The following is a 19167-nucleotide window of genomic DNA, read 5'->3' on the forward strand; positions in this document are numbered from 1 at the left end:
TTCCATCCTGTATTTTCCATTATTTAACAGTAAACTCAGGTTTTTCACACATGCTGCAGTTATCTACAACAAAGTATTGTCTGGGAAAAGCTGCTTAAATATTTAACCAGATCTTGATAAGATTTCAAAGTGGTGCAAAGATTCACAACTTGCTTTAAATTTTCAGAGATGTAAAATTTTGCACTTCATAAAATGAAAAAATGTAGTATCCCATGACTATAACATCAATGAGTCACAGCTGGAATCAGTCAACGCACACACATACCTGAGCGAAACACTTTATAGGAACATGAAGTGAAATCACCACTACACAGGAGACTGCATACAAAACACTCACGCAACTCCTCGTAGAATATTTCTAAAAGGGGATACTGGATATATACAGGGAAGGGAAGCACATAGGGTCACAGATTTGTCTGATGTATGGAGGAGTGTCACGAAGATGTTGACAGAACTGAATGGCAGATGCTTGAAGATAAACACAAAGTACATTGTGAAAACATATTGGGGAAGTTTGTAGAACCAACTTTAAGTGATAAATACAGGTATACATCAAAACCTCCTACATTTAACTCCCCTAGGTATTGCAAAGACAAGATTAAACTTACTACTGCACGCACAGAGGCATCCAAGCGATCGTTTTTCAAATACTCCGTACATGAAAGTTACAATGGGTTTTATAATCTGTCAGGCACTTCACAGCGGTTTGAAAAGTATAGATGTAGATGTAGATTATGTTTAGCTTCTTACAGTAGTTGTGGTTGTCCAATGACACTGAGTTTAAACAATGGAATGTGTATCAGAGAGCTGCTTGTTTTTGAGACTGTGGGTGATTTGGTTATTGTAGTATTGTGTCTTTTGTGGTGGTTTTCATACAAATACTGAATGAATTTTGGCCATTTTTCTTTGTATAGTACAGAAAGTTCTGGTAGAATGTAAATAATTTAAGAGTGAAGAAGATAGCTCATCGAACAGTGCAAGCACTGAGACATAGAAGGCACATAAAAAAAAATAAAACTTTGCACGTGCCCATCTTAACTCGTCCATTTTCTCAATTGTTACCGTTTTGTGTCTTACACCAACTGTGGTTTTGTGTCAGTGTAAACCAGATAGGCACTTTAAAAAGCTTGGAAGCTTTTTGACTTTTTATATACAACTGTTACCTGCTATCACCAAAATTTCATACCATTATGAGTATTGTGCCATAGTGCCACTACTGCAAAAAATCACTTAATCTTAACATTGCCATCAGCATCTAAAACACAATTAGATGGATACAAATATAAAACAGCAACCACCGTCACACAACAGAAAACACTTTTCTTACCAAAATTCAGTTTTATGCTGAAAAGTTTTGACGAAAATTCTCCATTCTCTGTACTTCCACCAAACAGATAAATGTAGTTTCTCCTTGTATCATGGGTAAGTGTATGGCGAGTTAATTTTGGTGGGGTTACTGTTGAATCGAATGCCCTGAGTGACCAGTTGCGTTGTTTCACATTGTAGTACCACAGCTCACTGGAGAGTTCCCCGGTAGCAAGTTTTCCACCAAAAAGGACGAAGCCTCCAGGATACCTGTCCAAACGAAAACAGTTTACTTTATTAGTATCAAAGTAATTCAAGGAAGTTACAACAAAATTTTTATGAAAGCAAAGAACAATTGTTTCCAAAATATTTTCAATGTTGTTGTTGTTGTCATCTTCGGCCTGATGACTTCATGCAGCCCTACATGCTAGTCTATCCTGTGCAAGCCTCTATTCACCTCTGCATAACTAGTGTGTTCTATAATCATTTGAATCTACTTACTATATTCAAGCCACGGGCTCCCTCAACAGTTTTTTCCTCTGTTTTTAATTATACAGAGCAATTACTTTCAATTTAGAGACTGGCACTTACTTCTATTGTAAACCATACGTTAGTTTAATCTGTATATGGAAAATAGGGTTTTTGTTTCCTCCATGGGATTCTTTTCATGTACTTAAAAAGGTATCACTTCACAGTAGTTACTACCAAATGTCATATAAAAAGAAACAAAACTGGCATTCTCAGAACTGGGGCATGGAATATTAGACATCTTAATCGAGGATGTAGGTTAGCAAATTTATAAACAGAAACTGACAGGGTGAAGTCACATATTAGGATAACCAAGATTTCTGCTCAGGTAACAACACAAAATAAATAGAGGCAATGCAGGCATAAGCTTAATAATGAACAGGAAAACAGAAATGTGAATAAACTACTAAGAACAGCATAGTGACTGTATCATCGTAACCAATATAGATAAAAAAGCTACTGATCATCACAGTAATACAAATTTATATGCGTACTACCTCTGCAGATGATGCAGACTTTGAAAGAATATATGGCGATATAAAATAAAATTATTCAGATAGCTAAGGGAGATGAAAATTTAATTGTGATGGGTCACTGGAATTTGATAGTAAGAAAAAGAACAGAAGGAAAAACAGTAGAACATGGCCTAAGGGAAAGGGATGAAGAGGGAAGCCATGTGGAAGAATTATGCACACAGCACAATTCAATCATTGCTAATATTTAGTTTAAAAGTCATGCAAGAAGGTAATATAAGGCTAGAAGAGATCTGGAGACATCACAAGGTTTCACCCAGATTATATAATGGCAAGATGGAGTTTGAAACGAGAATTTAAACTGCAAAACATTTCCAACTGCAAATGTACAAGCTGTTAAGTAAGCACTCTTCAGCCTTTTATGTTGGAAGCGCCCCCCCCCCCCTCCCCCCATGAACCATGGACCTTACCTTGCCATTGGCGGGGAGGCTTGCATGCCTCAGCAATACAGATAGCCGTACTGTAGGTGCAACCACAGTGGAGGGGTATCTGTTGAGAGGCCAGACAAATGTGTGCTTCCTGAAGAGGAGCAGAAGCCTTTTCAGTAGTTGCAGGGGCAACAGTCTGGATGATTGACTGATCTGGCCTTGTAACACTAACCAAAACGGCCTTGCTGTTGTGGTACTGCGAACGTTTGAAAGCAAGGGGAAACTACAGCCGTAATTTTTCCCGAGGGCATGCAGCTTTACTGTGTGGTTAAATGATGATGGCGTCCTCTTGGGTAAAATATTCCGGAGGTAAAATAGTCCCCCATTCGGATCTCCGGGCAGGGACTACTCAGAAGGACGTTGTTATCAGGAGAAAGAAAACTGGCGTTCTACAGATCGGAGCGTGGAATGTTGGATCCCTTAATCGGGCAGGTAGGTTAGAAAATTTAAAAAGGGAAATGGGTAGGTTAAAGTTGGATATAGTGGGAATTAGTGAAGTTCAGTGGCAGGAGGAACAAGACTTTTGGTCAGGTGAATACAGGGTTATGAATACAAAATCAAATAGGGGTAATGCAGGAGTAGGTTTAATAATGAATAGGAAAATAGGAATGTGGGTAAGCTACTACAAACAGCATAGTGAATGCATTATTGTGGCCAAGATAGATACGAATCCCACGCCTACCGCAGTAGTACAAGTTTATATGCCAACTATCTCTGCAGATGATGAAGATATTGATGAGATGTATGATAAGATAAAAGAAATTATTCAAATAGTGAAGGGAGGCGAAACTTTAATGGTCATGGGTGACTGGAACTCAATAGTAGGAAAAGGAAGACAAGGAAACGTAGTAGGTGAATATGGACTGGGGTGAGGGGCAGGGGGGGGGGGGGGTGGAAGAAATGAAAGAGGAAGCCGCCTGGTAGAATTTTGCACAGAGCATAACTTAATCATAGCTAACACTTGGTTCAAGAATCATAAAAGAAGGTTGTATACATGGAAGAAGCCTGGAGATACTAGAAGGTATCAGATAGATTATATAATGGTAACACATGAGATTCAGGAACCAGGTTTTAAATGTAAGACATTTCCAGGGGCAGATGTGGACTCTGGCCACAATATATTGGTTATGAACTGTAGAGTAAAACTGAAGAAACTGCAAAATGGTGGGAATTTGAGGAGATGGGACCTAGATAAATTGAAAGAACCAGAGGTTGTAGAGAGCTTCAGGGAGAGCATTAGGGAACGACTGACAAGAATGGGGGAAAGAAATACAGTAGAAGAAGGATGGGTAGCTTTGAGAGACGAAATAGTGAAGGTAGCAGATGATCAAGTAGGTAAAAGGATGCGGGCTAATAGAAATCCTCGGGGAAAAAGAGGCAATATTGAATTTAATTGATGAAAACAAACAAAAATGCATTAAATGAAGCAGGCAAAAAGGAATACAAACGTCTCAAAAATGAGGTCGACAGAAAGTGCAAAATGGCTAAGAAGGGATGGCTATAGGACAAATGTAAGGATATAGAGGAGCATATCACTAGGGGTAAGATAGATACTGCCTACAGGAAAATTAAAGAGACCTTTGAAGAAAAGAGAACCACTATCAAGAGTTCAGATGGAAACCCGGTTCTAAGCAAAGAAGGGAAAGCAGAAAGGTGGAAGGAGTATATAGAGGGTCTATACAAGGGCAATGTACTTGAGGACAATATTATGGAAATGGAAGAGGATGTAGATGAAATTGAAATAGGAGATATGATACTGCGTGAAGAGTTTGACAGAGCACTAAAAGACCTGAGTCGAAACAAGGCCCTGGGAGTAGACAACATTCCATTAGAACTACTGACAGCCTTGGGAGAGCAAGGCCTAACAAAACTCTACCATCTAGTGATCAAGAAGTATGAGACAGGCGAAATACCCTCAGACTTCAAGAAGAATATAATAATTCCAATCCCAAAGAAAGCAGGTGTTGACAGATGTGAAAATTACCGAACTATCAGTTTAATAAGCCATGACTGCAAAATACTAACACAAATTCTTTACAGACAAATGGAAAAACTGGTAGAGGCCGACCTCGGGTAATATCAGTTTGGATTCCGTAGAAATGTTGGAACACGAGGCAAATACTGACCCCACGACTTATAATAGAAAATAGATTAAGAAAAGGCAAACTTACGTTTCTAGCATTTGTAGACTTAGAGAAAACTTTTTACATTGTTGACTGGAATACTCTCTTTCAAATCCTGAAGGTGGCAGGGGTAAAATACAGGGAGCGAAAAGCTATTCACAATTTGTACAGAAACCAGATGGCAGTTATAAGAGTCGAGGGGTATGAAATGGAAGCAGTGGTTGGGAAGGGAGTGAGACAGGATTGTAGCCTATCCTCGATGTTATTCAGTCTGTATACTGGGCAAGCAGTAAAGGAAACAAAAGAAAAACTTGGAGTAGGAATCAAAATCCATGGAGAATAAATAAAAACTTTGAAGTTCACTGATGACATTGTAATTGTGTCAGAGACAGCAAAGAACCTGGAAGAGCAGCTGAACAGAATGGACAGTGTCTTGAAAGGAGAATATAAGATGAACATCAACAAAAGCAAAATGAGGATAATGGAATGTAGTCAAATTAAATCGGGTGATGGTGCGGGAATTAGATTAGGAAATGAGACACTTAAAGTAGTAAAGGAGTTTTGCTATTTGGGGAGCAAAAAAACTGATGATGGTCAAAGTAGAGAGGATATAAAATGTAGACTGGCAATGGCAAGGAAAGCATTTCTGAAGAAGTGAAATTTGTTAACATCGAGTATAGATTTAAGTCTCAGGAAGTCGTTTCTGAAAGTATTTGTATGGAGTGTAGCCATGTACGGAAGGGAAACGTGGAAGATAAATAGTTTAGACAAGAAGAGAATAGAAGCTTTCGTAATCTGGTGCTACAGAAGAATGCTGAAGATTAGATGGATAGATCACATAACTAATGAGGAGGTATTGAATAGAATTGGAGAGAAGAGAAATTTGTGGCACAGCTTGACTAGAAGAAGGGATCGGTTGGTAGGGCATATTCTGAGGCATCAAGTGATCACTAATTTAGTACTGGAGGGCAGCGTGGAGGGTAAATCGTAGAGGGAGACCAAGAGATGAATACACTAAACCAGGGCTTAACAACTGGCCGGTTTTGAGCGCGAGTACTTGCGTCTGCTCAGGCATGTGCTGACGAGCAGGTGCAAGGTCGCGGAGTAGGGAGGGAGGGGAGGGAGGGGAAATGCGTGTGCACGTATGAATAGGACCGCAGCGTGCCTATTGAATTCACGCCGACTGTGTAACGTTAAAAGTACTACGATCAGCTATAACAGTCACTTCGCTGGTTAAGAATCATGTCAAGTCGCCGTTGTGTAACCCCAACCATGCTTTCGCAGTTCAACCCCCATTGGGAGGAATTGTATCTGTTTACAGAAAAAGATGGTGTTGCAAAATGTTTAGTATGTCACAAAATGCTGAGTTCTTTTAGGAAATTTAATTTGCAGCAACATTATATGTCGTACCATGCGAAAGACTACAGAAGTGGAAAATGTGATGGACCAGATCGTGCACAGGAAGTTATTAAACTTAAAAGGAAGCTATCCGAAGAAGATTTGGATCACGAAGAAAAATCAACTGAGGCAGCTCTCAGAGTGAGCTACAAAATTGCTTTGTTTTTAGCAAAACCCCTGCACCCCTTCACTGATGGCGATTTAATAAAAGATGTTTGGTAGTTGCAGCGGAACATTTGTGTTCATCTCAAGTTGAACAGTTTCGGATTGTGCCATTATCTGACATGACCACTATGCGTCACATACAGGACATGGCAGACGACGTCCAGATCCAGCTTGCAAATATCTATAAAGATTTTATGGCGTATTCTCTAGCTCTGGACGAAAGTGTTGATATCACTGGAACAGCGCAGCTTTCCATATTTATTAGAGGTTTTAATAGAGATCTTCAGGTGAGGAAGGAGCTCCTCGATGTAGTAGCCATGAAGAACACAACAACCGGAGGTGATATTTTAAGTAGTGTTGAAGAAAGTGTTGAAAATATAGGATTGTCGTGGAATTCTTTAGTTTCAGTGTCTACAGACGGTGCACCAGGGATGACAGGGAAAAAATTAGGTTTCGTTGCGCTGTTGAAGGAGAAAATGCAAAAACTGACCGTGCCGAATGAAATAAGGGGCGTTCACTGTGTGATTCACCAGGAAAACTTATGTGCAAAGAGTATCACTCTAAAAAATGTGATGAGTGTTGTTGTTCGTACAACCAATTATATAAGGAAGCATGGGCTACAACACAAACAATTTAAAAGCTTTCTTGAGGATGTAGAAGGCCAGTATGGTAGCCTGCCTTATTACAGCGAGGTCTGCTGGCTTAGTCGTGGCAAATTATTAAATCGAATTTTTGCCTATTAGATGAGATAAATATGTTCATGGAAATAAATAACATGTGTGTTCCTGAACTGAAAGAGCCTTCATGGAAATGTGATCTCGCGTTCTTAGCAGATTTAACTAGCCATCTGAATGCTTTGAACATTTCACTACAAGGTAAAGATCTGCTAATTACTCATTTCATAGATCGAATACGAACTTTTAAAATGAAATTAACACTTTGGGTGAGTCAGCTGGAAACAGGAAATCTAGCTCATTTTCCTAAATTATCATCCATGCAAGATGTTCACAAAGACTGTGAACGTTATTCACATAGTTTAGTTGCCCTTAAGGAAGAATTTGATGAACACTCAAGATCTGACAGCACTAGACAGTGATTCTGATCTGTTCTCCTCTCCATATCCAGCGAATATTGAAGAGATTCGTCCTGAGCTGCAACTAGAAATTATTGACCTGCAGTGTGACAGAGAATACAGAGACAAATTTCAGAACAAGAAAAACATTTTGGAATTTTACAGACACTTCCCTCAGGATAGATTTCCTCATTTGCACAAACTGGCGGCTACAATAATATCAATGTTCGGTTCCATGTATGTTTGTGAATAACTGTTCTCTGCAATGAAATGTAACAAGACGCGCCTGAGAAACGCATTGTCTGATCAAAATTTAAACTGCACGCTGCACCTACAATGCAAAAGAACAATTACTCCGAACATAGACGCAATTGTAAAGGGCAAAAAGTACAAGATAACAGAGATCCCACACTTCAGTGACACCTTTTATTGTGTAACAGTTCACAAATTAATACGAATGTAGAGGCATACACTAAGCTAATAAAATTATGTGGCACGTGTACATTTTCCTTTATTTGTTTCATTTGTCACAGTAATAATTCGTGAGTGATATCCCTGCAGGTGGCCGCAGATTTACATTGACTGGCGGCAGCTGTTGTGTGCCCCACGTGACTCTCCGCTCTGGTCCGGTAGTGGGGGTAGCGTGCTCGCACTGCTCCGTGCTAGCGCCTTGCTGCTCACAGCTTGCTCCGCGAGCACATATGTTGTGAAGCCCTGCACTAAACAGACTCAGAAGGACGTAGGTTGCAGTAGGTACCGGGAGATGATGAAGCTTGCACAGGATAGAGTAGCATGGAGAGCTGCATCACACCAGTCTCTAGACTGAAGACAACAACAACAACATGTTGGAAGGACTAGCAACAAGTTATCAGTCACAGTGAATGGGTATAGGCAGAGGGTGTATACTGGCAACACACAATATCCTGTTGCAGTGCACTCTGCAACATGATAGCTGTGAACTCTGTACCTGTTTCACCACAAATGCCATCTGTATTCTTCTCCCAGTCACCAGTTTCTCAGAACTCCACAGGTGAAAACTGGCATTACATGTCCTTGGTTATTTCCACCCACCTTACCTGTTAATTTCATCGATCTCAGTATTTTTTCTCAGTAACTACTCCTTTCTTAATCCCCATTTAGTTTTCTATATCTTTTATTTTCTGATATGTCTATTTTTCCTCCCTCCTCCTCCCCAATCTTTACCACAAACAATGCATTTAATGTTCCACTCTTACTAACTCATGCACAATGTTTTGCCAGTAATCTCTGTCTTGTGTATTACCCTGTATTCCACATTCACACTCTCAGGTTTTCAAATCTCATCCTGTGGAGTCTCCAACAAATAGTGTTTCCTTCTTACCCCATCTGGTAAGTCTCTCCTGACCTGGGGTTCTGGACGACTATTCCAAAACATCCCTATTTCCTACTCCAAAAGTTTGTGTGTTTCAATAACTTTATATACATATGTTTCCTGCCAACTGGTGAGGAGAGTTTATATACATCATCAAATAGACAAAACAACCAGGCCCAGTAGCAATCTTTAGATATCACATGAGGTGCAAAATTTGACAGGTGAAAGGGGAAAAAAATGCAGAAAATGAGGCAGGCAAAAGAAAATCCAGATATCTCAAAAGTGAGACTAATGGGAACTGCAAAATGGTAATGCATGAACAGGTAGAAGAAAAATGCACACTTGTAAAAGCATGCATCTCTATGGAGAAGACAGATGCCACCCACAGAAAAATTAAAGAGAGGTTTTAGGAAAAGAGAAGCATTAGTATAACTGTTAAAGGCTCAGATAGCCAGAAATGGGGATAGAAAAGTGGAAGGAATATACATAAGGTCTATATAAAATAAACAAACTTGAATATAATTTTATAGCAAGGAAAGAAAAAGTAGATGAGGTGGGAGATATGATGCTGCAAGAAGAATCTGACAGAGCACTGAAAGTTCTACGTGGGAACAAGGTACCGGGAGTAGACAACCATTCCCTCTGAATTACTGAGAGAACTGGGAGAACAAGCCATGACAAAATCATTCCACGGGATATGTAAAAAATATGATAGGCAAAATACCAATAGACATCAAGACGAATGTAATAATTCCAATCCCTATGAAGGGAGGTGCTGACAGGTGTGAATATTGTTAAAGTGTCATGTATTAGGTCATGGTTGCCAAGTACTCACACAAATTATTTACAAAAGAATGGAAAAAACTGGTAGAAGCAAACCTAGGGGAAGATCATTTTGGGTTTCAGAGAAATGTAGAAGCAACCAAGGCAATACTTACCTTACCTTGAAGACAAACTGAATAAAGGAGGAAGTACCTATATTTGTACCAACTGCTGATTTACAGAAAGCTTTTGACATTGTTGGCAGGAATACAATATTTGAAATTCTATAGGTAGTAGGAACTGAATACGGGGAGCTGAAGGTTACTGATAACTTGTAGATAAATCAGACTGCTGTTATAAGAGCTGAAGGAGAAACAGTAGTTGGGAAGGGAGTTAGACAGAGTTGTATCCTATGCCGAAAAGTTATTGAGTCTGTTCATTGAACAAACTGTAAAGGAAACCAAGGAGAAATTTGGGAAGGGAATTACTGTTCAGAAGACGACAAAAATTTGGGGTTTGCTGAAGACATTGTAATTCTGTCAGAGACAGAAAATGACTGGATTGTCTGTTGGAAAGAGATTCTAAGATAAACATTAACAAAAATAAAGCAAAGGTAATGGAATGCAGTTGAATTAAATCAGGTGAATTCGAAAGAATTAGATTAGGAAATGAAACACTAGAATAAGTAGATAAGTTTTTGCTATTTGGGCAGCAAAATAACTGATGATGGTAGAAGCAGAGAGGATATAAAATGTAGACTATCAAATCAAGAAAATTATTCCTGAGACAAAGAGGAATTTGTTAACAGCAAATAAAAATCTAAATGTTAGGACATCTTTTATGAAGGTTTTTGTCTGGAGCAGAGCCTTGTATAATAGTGAAATGTGCATGATAAACAAGGCAGACAAGACGAGAATAGAAGATTTTGAAAAGGAATGCTACAAAAGCATGCTGAAGATTAGATGGATAGATTGAATAAGTAATGAAACCTAAACCTGCTGTATTAAATTGAGGAGACGAGAAGCTTATGGTATATCCTGACCAACAAAAGGAATTACTTGACCGTACACATTCTGAGGCATCAGGGACTAGTTAATTAGGTAACTAAGGAAAGTGAGGACGGCAAAAATTGTAGGAGGATTTCTTTGTACAGCACTGAGGATAGAAATAAAATTCCCTTAATCAGTTTGCAAATAAAGTTCAAGGAATAACTGTAGCTGTTCAGAGGATTCTTTTCTGCTACATAATGTACCACAGAAGATATTATTATGAGGGTGCATATGCTCAAGTCTCACACAGGTCCTTCTAAAGATTTTAAGATCTTGAGAATTATTATCCACACTGTGCACACAACAAACAAAATCCTATCAGAACAGAACTCCAACTGTCTGAGTGAACGTGATACAACTGTTGTGAGGTTTAGCAGATTTATCAGAAATTTGAAACTAATGAGTCACTTCTTGACAGGTTGATCATATTGAGGTTCACAGTTTATTTTTATACTTATCTGTGTAGCACCCTCCAAGTCAGTCATATAGCTGTAGCTGTCATCCATCTATCATTGAGACCCTGTCCATGCAATATGTCTCCTTCCCCATGCCTAACCCACCCACCCCACACCTTTTTTACTTTCTAGCAGACAACCACAAGAAGTCACACAACTAATGCACCAGTGTTTGCTTTAATTTTGCTTGTGAAGCTCAAGGTCCATTTCCATATTCTTCTGCATGTTTTCTTATGTTTACCTGATACATCTGTTACTGCTACATTTATAACATATTTTGAACTCCATATCAATGAAAATAATGAAATTTGAATATATTATGTAACTGTATAGATAAAAATCTACCCACCATGCAGCAGCAGGGGAGCACACATATAACAGCATTAAAGTTTGGGCTCCTTCTTCTGGCAGTAGGTTTGAAGGGGAAGGAAAAGGGATGAAGGACAAGGACTGATGAGATTTAGGAAACGGGGTACAGTTCGGAGAAGTCACCCAGAACACCTGGACAGGCGAGATTTACCGGACAGGATAAGAATGAAATCTCATCCCATCCAATAATTTCAAATTTACAGTTGTGCTGCTGAGATTTACGAGGTGATGTAGTGCTTTATGGGTACTGACATTCTGAAGTTTTTTCAGATGGAGAGTGAAACTTAGAAACAGACTGACCAGTAGCAAATGGCAATGATCCATCAAAAACGTGAAACTCACAAGTGGCAGTATCAGCAGCTCCCATTTATGAACAAACCAACAGCTATGGATCCCATTTCTCCAGGCTTCATTCTCTTTAATGAAGTTTCAGAGACACTGGAGATCTACCTTCAGCATTTTCAGACTTATTTTCATATCTTTCAAATAACCTCAACAAAGGTTAAAAAACTATAATTTTTTCCATTCATGGTCTTCTCTTACATTGGCCTTACCTACTAGCGCCATCTTTTTTACACTTATCTTCAGTGTAGCCAATTGCTTGAACATTCTCCGACGATGGACAAAACTGTTCACTACACCATGAATAAAGAGATTCCTCTGGCGAGGAAAGTACAAGGCTTATCCCTCAGTGAATTTCTGGCACAAGTTTCTATAGCAGCAGAGTGAAAACTGTAGGATTTAAAGCACTGAGTACAGCCAACTATATCCTAATCAGTCACATCGACAGTGTCATAAGGTACATTTGATCCACATCATCCCAGCCAGACAAACAATTGTTACATCACTTCAAGTAATCATTGCCACCACCAGATCCTAAACCAGTTTCACCAGCTCATCGAAGGCTATCATCAGGCTTGATTTGTTTCAAGTCATACACTTGGTGTGACTAACCTGGCAAGTGATTTGATGGTGTGGCTTCTTGCAGTGTGCCATACTGCAACCGTAGAAGTCTCTGTATATAAATGTGCATTTTACGTCAACTAGTTGGACTGCAGCATTACGCACAACACATACGCTGATCATTACTTTCCAAAATAAGCCAGTGTGGATTACCTTTCAGGTGGACATAGGTATATGTGAATTTTTGGTAAATTTAGAAAAAATTGTATTTGTATCAGGGAAGTACCACATTGATTAGCATTTTTATAATATGTCAACTATATATTTGGTCTTCATACTTTAACTGTCTTTCAGTTCTCAATTCAGGAAAATTTAATACCAAATACATGTAACTTCCTAACCTTTGTGGAAGGTATACAGAACAAACTTTCAGATTTCACAAGGGCAATTATATACAAGAGTTGGAATTTAAATAGCGGCAACTATTTATTCACAACCGATACAAAAGAGTTACATGTTTGCATCTGTTACTGTCCTTCAAAATAGTCACCAGCGTTGTGTAGAACCCGTTGCCAGTGATGTGGAAGGCGCAGTATACCGTTAGCAGAGCCTGTTCTGTTGATGGTGCGAATTGAGTGGTCTACTGCCTGTCGAATCTCTGGAACAGTTCTGAAGAGAATGCCACGAAGTGGTTCCTTCATCTTCAGAATCAAATCAAAGTCACAAGGACTTAAGTTTGGGGAGTATGGTGGATAGTACAGTACTACCCAGTCATATCGACCAAACAGAGCATCCACAGCTTGCGCTGTATGCGCCCACGCATTGTTGTGCAAAATGATGAGTGGGTTGCACAAAAAGTGTCACTGCTTCTTTCGCAAAGCTGGTCACAGGTGATGCTCCAAAAACAAACAGTAATAATGTGCACTGATGGTCTGCCATGAAGGAACACAATGCGTTAGGATAACACGATCACAGCCGTACAAGAGAATCACCGTAACTTTAGACCGCTCCATTCGCACCATCAACGGAACAGGCTCTGCTCCTACACCTTCCACATTGCTGGCAATGGGCTCTACACAATGTTGGTGACTACCGTATTTACTCGAATCTAAGCCGCACTTTTTTTCCGGTTTCTGTAATCCAAAAAACCGCCTGCGGCTTAGAATCGAGTGCAAAGCAAGCGGAAGTTCTGATAAATGTTGGTAGGTGCCGCCACAACTAACTTCTGCCGTCGAATATATGTAGCGCTACACAAGCATGCTTTGTGGGCACAAAGATAAATACTGGCGCCAAAACCTTTTTTTTTCTCCGCCCCGAGTTTCGACCACTGCATTTTCATACATTATCCAACGAAGTAAATACAAATTCCGTATTGTTCATCTTCGAATGTAGCAGAATTTCAATGTACTACGAAAATCCGACTGGCAAAACTATTAGGGATGTTTGTCAATATGGCCAACTCTACGTTCCGAGTTTTTTCCTAACTGTGAGAAGAGATGGTTGGTAATAGGAACCTGATGAAATGTGAATCACATGCAGTATTCTCTTCATCATAAGAATAATATGAATATAAACATTTTGCCATTTATTCTTTCGTGTTAGCAGCTATCTCATTTAAATCCTGTCTGCCTAATAAACTACGAAACTAGAGTGAGACAACAGCAAACGCGGAAGAATATACATATCATGTCATGTTTATATTCGTATTATTCTTATGCCTAATAGTGATATAGTCAGAAATGAAGCACGGCAACTGACTAGATTTTAAATGTAAGATGACTAATTTCTGTGCAGAATTTGATGTACTAAAGAAGCGGCCGCAAAGATTTTCAAACGGAGAAAAATTTGCGCCTAACTCTCGTTCGGAACATGTTCTATCATACGCAGTCTATTATTTGGTTCTTGTTGATCATTATCAAAGAAAGCAGCAGTGTAAGTAACAACAAATAGCAGTCTCTTGCCATTGTTTCGTTAATGAGACGATTCCTCTTTTTTTTTTTTTTTTTTTTTTTTTTTTTTTGGCGGCAATAGCGCGCACAAAAGCAAGTCATGCCGCGAGCGGCGACAGGCCGTAAACACGCACTATCAGAATGAGACAAACAATGCATGACACAGTACAGTAATGCATTTTCAGCTTAGAGTGACGTAAACACCTATAACAAAAAAAACGGCACTTATCAGATCAAAGCAAAATAAGCAATCGATTCAAACCAGATGAAGCACGTGAAAAAGGAAGGGTACCCGTGTAAATACGGATGGAGCACCTGACGCATAGCAATGGCTACCTGGTAAAGCTTAACTGCTAAGCTTACGACTCGAACCAAACTACTGTAGCTGTATCGTCTTTCATTCGACCTAAATTGTGTCTCATATTACAATGGACCAACTTTGTTTCGATTTGGAGGTGCGGCCTTAAACTTTTCTCTCCCCTTGAATTTCGAGTCTCAAATTTCAGGTGCGGCTTAGATTCGGGAAATATTTTTTTCCTTTATTTCGAGTCTCATTTTTCAGGTGCGGCTTAGATTCGAGTGCGGCTTAGATTCAAGTAAATACGGTACTTTCAAGGACAGTAGCAAACATGTCACTCTTTTGTATCAGTTGTGAATAAATAGTTTGCCACTATTTAAGTTCCAAACCACCTATTATGTTTGTGTGGCTTTCTTAACAAACTATTCACAGTCAATAATTGGTTCATGCACCCTCCCCCTCTCTCAGAAGAGCTATTTAGAGGAGGAGATTAGCGTTTAACATACTGTCGATAATGAGGTCATTAGAGATAGAGCACAAGCTCGGATTAGGGAAGGGTAGGGAAGGAAAGCAGCTGTGCCCTTTTGAAGGAACCATCCCGGCATTTACCTTTAGCGATTTAGTGCAATCACGGAGAACCTAAATCAGAATGGCTAGACATGGATTTGAACAGCTGTCTTGCCAAATGTGAGTCCAGTCTGCTAATCACTGTGCTACCCCACTCAGTAAGAGTTTTTTACTAAGGTAGAATCGGTATCACTTGAAGCTGAATTACATAACACAATAGTGGTAAACATTTGGATTATACATGATTGAGGACCCAAAAGGAAGCAGAATTTGTTTTTTATGGGCTGGGGAGTTGTAGTGATGCATTTTCCCAGCGGCTGTCTCTATTACACACCATTTTCAATCACTTAAACTAACACTGTTCGTCGGGTAGCATCCACTATAACTGAGTGCTTCTACCCAAAATTCTGTTTCATAAGTTGAAGAGATTTTGCTGCTTCAGACATAATAAAAAAAGTGGTAATATACAGTTATGTTTTCTGTTAGGGAAATCAGCTATGGGGTATTATGGGTGTGATAAAGGAACCAAGCAGCACTCAAGTCAGTGAAAGATTACTTTATTGTCACGACAATAGAAAGCAAATCAGATGAGAATAAACATCAAAGAAATATTGGTTGGGGCACTTACTGTACATCAATTTGTGACAATTAAGCTGTAATGTTAATTAGCACACACCACACAAAGTGGCATATCATCATTCTCCCACCTCTTTAATACCTACTTCACATGACAATCATAAATGTGTAACATGAAAGCAAAAAAATCACCAATGGCTTGTATGTCAGTACTTATGTTGCTAGAAGTGAGACCAATGTTCACTAAGTGGGAGTACCACGCAGATGTGCAAATAATGATCCTGGAATAGTATTAACTCTTACGGATCCACTGTCAGACTATGTCTGACATTACAATTTTGTGCTACAGCTCTGGTGTCAGATGATGTCCAACACTTTTCTATTATTGTGCAATAAATATGAGTTGGAGAGAATGCAGTAAGTAGAAACACAGGATTGGAAAGCTTTAAGATGGCTGCCACACTAGCAACTTGCACGAATGGGAAACATCACTGAGCTACTCAGTTGTGTATGCAGCAAAGTTGTAAAACCTATTCATTGTGGAATAAGGTGCAGTTCAGTAATTCACATGTGTCTGAGCATCAAGTCTATGAATGGAGTTAAAAGTTCACAAGCTGTGTGATGTCAATGACATGCTCTTTGTCAGGTACAGGCATGTGATGTTGCTCCAGAAACACTGCTATCATGGCAGCTATCATGACAGAAGATTGCCAAGTGACACAAGATAACATAGCTACACAGCTGTAAGCATTAGACATGGTTCAGCACACCATAATGTGCATGATGTGATCTGATATCACAAAGTATCCTTTAAGATACGTGCCCTGGCAACTGTCTCCTGAACTGAAGTAGCAACTTGCAATGCATGTGAATAACTTCTACAGCACTTTGAACAAGAAGATGCACTCCTTGCTAAAAGTGTCACCAAGTACAAAGCTGAACAACAATCCACAGCTCGATCGAATCCCTAACAGATTCTATACTGAGTTAGGCCCTCTTCTAACTATAATCTACTGCACATCCCTCAAACAAATAACCATGGCCAGTAGTTGGAAAAAAGCACAGGTCTTAACCATCTACAAGAAGGGTGGTAGAAGTGATCCATAAAACTACCATCCAATATTCTTGACACTGATTTGTTGTACGGTCTTAGAACATATTTTGAGCTCAAACATAGTGAGGTATCTCGAACTGAATGACCTCCTCCATGCCAGCCACCATGGATTTCAAAAACATCGATCATGTAAAACCCAACTCGCACTTTACTCACATGACATACTGAAAGCTTTGGATCACGGTAGTCAGTAGACACAGTATTTCTCAATTTTTGAAAAGCATTTGACTCACTACCATAACTATTATTATTGTCAAAAGTTAGATCATACGGGATACCAAGTGAAATTTGTGACTGGAACGAGGGCTTTTTGGAAGGGAGGATGCAGCATTTTACCTTGGATGGAGAGTCATCGTCAGATGTGGCAGTAAGTTTGGATGTGCGCCAGAGACTTGGGGCCCTTGCTGTTCATGTTGTATGTTAATAACCTTGCAGACAATATTAATAATAATCTCAAACTTTTTGCAGATGATGCAGTTGCCCATAATGAAGTACTGTCTGATAGAAGCTGCTTAAATATTCAATCAGATCTTGATAAGATATCAAAGTGGTGCCAAGACTGGCAACTTGTTTTAAATGTTCAGAAATATAAAATTATACATTCACACAAAAAAACGTAGTACCCTATGACTATAATATCATTATGTCACTGTTGGAACTGGCCAACTCATACAAAGACCTGGATGTAACATTCTGTAGGGATATGAAATGGAATGATCACACAGGCTCAGTCATGGGTAAAGCAGGTGGAAGACTTCGGTTTATTAGTAGAATACTGGGGAAGTGCAATCAGTCTACAAATGAGACTGCTTACAAATTACATGTGTGACCTATTCTAAAATATTGCTCAAGCGTGTGGGACCCATATGAAAAAGGACTAATAGGAGATGATGAATGTATACAGAGAAGGGCCGGATGAATGATCATAAGTTTGTTTGATCTGTGGGAATGCGTCACAGAGATACTGAAGTAACTGAACTGGAAGGCTCTTGAAGATAGACATACACTATCCCAAGAAAGTCTGTTAATAAAGTTTGAAAAACTGGCTTTAAATGATGATTCTAGGAATATATTATTGTCCCCTACATATTGCTCACACAGGCATCTTGAGGATAAGATTAGATTAATTACAGCATGCACAGAGGCATTCAATTAATCATTCTTCCTGTGCTCTATACATGAATGGAATGGCAAGAAATCCTACTAACTGGTACAATGGGATGTGCCCTATGCCATGTTCTTCACAGTGGTTTACTGATTGTAAATGTAGATGTAGATGTTGGTCCAATACCATCAACTGGAAATACAAACTGTTTGCAAGAAAAGACAGCAACCTGCATCACAAAAGTCAAAGTAGTTTTAAACATAATTTTCTAAAGAGAACGCTTCACAAATCCTAGATCTGAGGTTTAAGTGTCTTCTGCATCCACAACGATCATATACATTTTTCCGAGCAATTTACATAGGATTGCATCTCTTAGAAAAGAACTGGGCAGCAAGAAGTTCCATTCTGATGAAGTACACCACCATGCAGGGCACAAGTGGTCTGTCACTTAAATTCTGTTCTATGGGAATTGGGGCAAACTTTAATGTACTTGCACTGAATATGCGAGAGATTGTGTTAAAAACAATACAGCTTTCTGCTGCTTGTGCATAATAAATAATATTTAAAAAATATTTTTACAATTTTCGCGAATTACATTATATTATTGTTACATTTCAGTTAATGAGGTACCTGTGTAACATGAAGATAAGACAGGAACAGATAGAGAAATTTAAACTCTGTTAACACTATACTTAGCAAAAAGCAACTTATCTGTAGGCTTTAACACTAACACTAAACCGTAACAATTCCTGCAGCAGCTCAAATTTGCCTACCCCTTCCTTAATTACCTGTGGCTCTTTGTGGTTGATGAACACTCTGCAAGAAGAAGTTTATCTGTTGTTTCCATTTTGAAGTTTCCTTAACTGATGAGTCACAAGGTTGCTCAATCATAAGGAAAGTCAGCGAAACTAATAGTTTTCCAGTTCATCCACCAAATACAATGCTCTGTTTCACTAACTTTGTCTCATAGTAGAGTAAAAGCTAGCTCTATTTACAAAAGAGAGCCTTCTCACTTCATGTCATACCACATTTTTCACGCTGGTGGTATTCATACCGACAATAACACAGTTACAGGAACTATTGTCTAATGGCACCCCCAGAATTCTCATAAAATGTT

General features: G+C 39.1%; 1 protein-coding gene across 1 annotated transcript in view; it reads right to left on the reverse strand.

Moving 5' to 3' along the window:
* Positions 1–19167, reverse strand: part of LOC126088413 (multiple epidermal growth factor-like domains protein 8) — a 333556-nt gene that overhangs the window by 271724 nt on the left and 42665 nt on the right. Inside the window, exon 6 of the mRNA XM_049906553.1 lies at positions 1328–1575. Coding sequence (XP_049762510.1) covers positions 1328–1575 — 248 coding nt within the window. The remainder of the gene's footprint in view (positions 1–1327; positions 1576–19167) is intronic.

The sequence above is a fragment of the Schistocerca cancellata genome, chromosome 6 (genome assembly GCF_023864275.1).
Source record: "Schistocerca cancellata isolate TAMUIC-IGC-003103 chromosome 6, iqSchCanc2.1, whole genome shotgun sequence".
Lineage (NCBI taxonomy): Eukaryota > Metazoa > Arthropoda > Insecta > Orthoptera > Acrididae > Schistocerca > Schistocerca cancellata.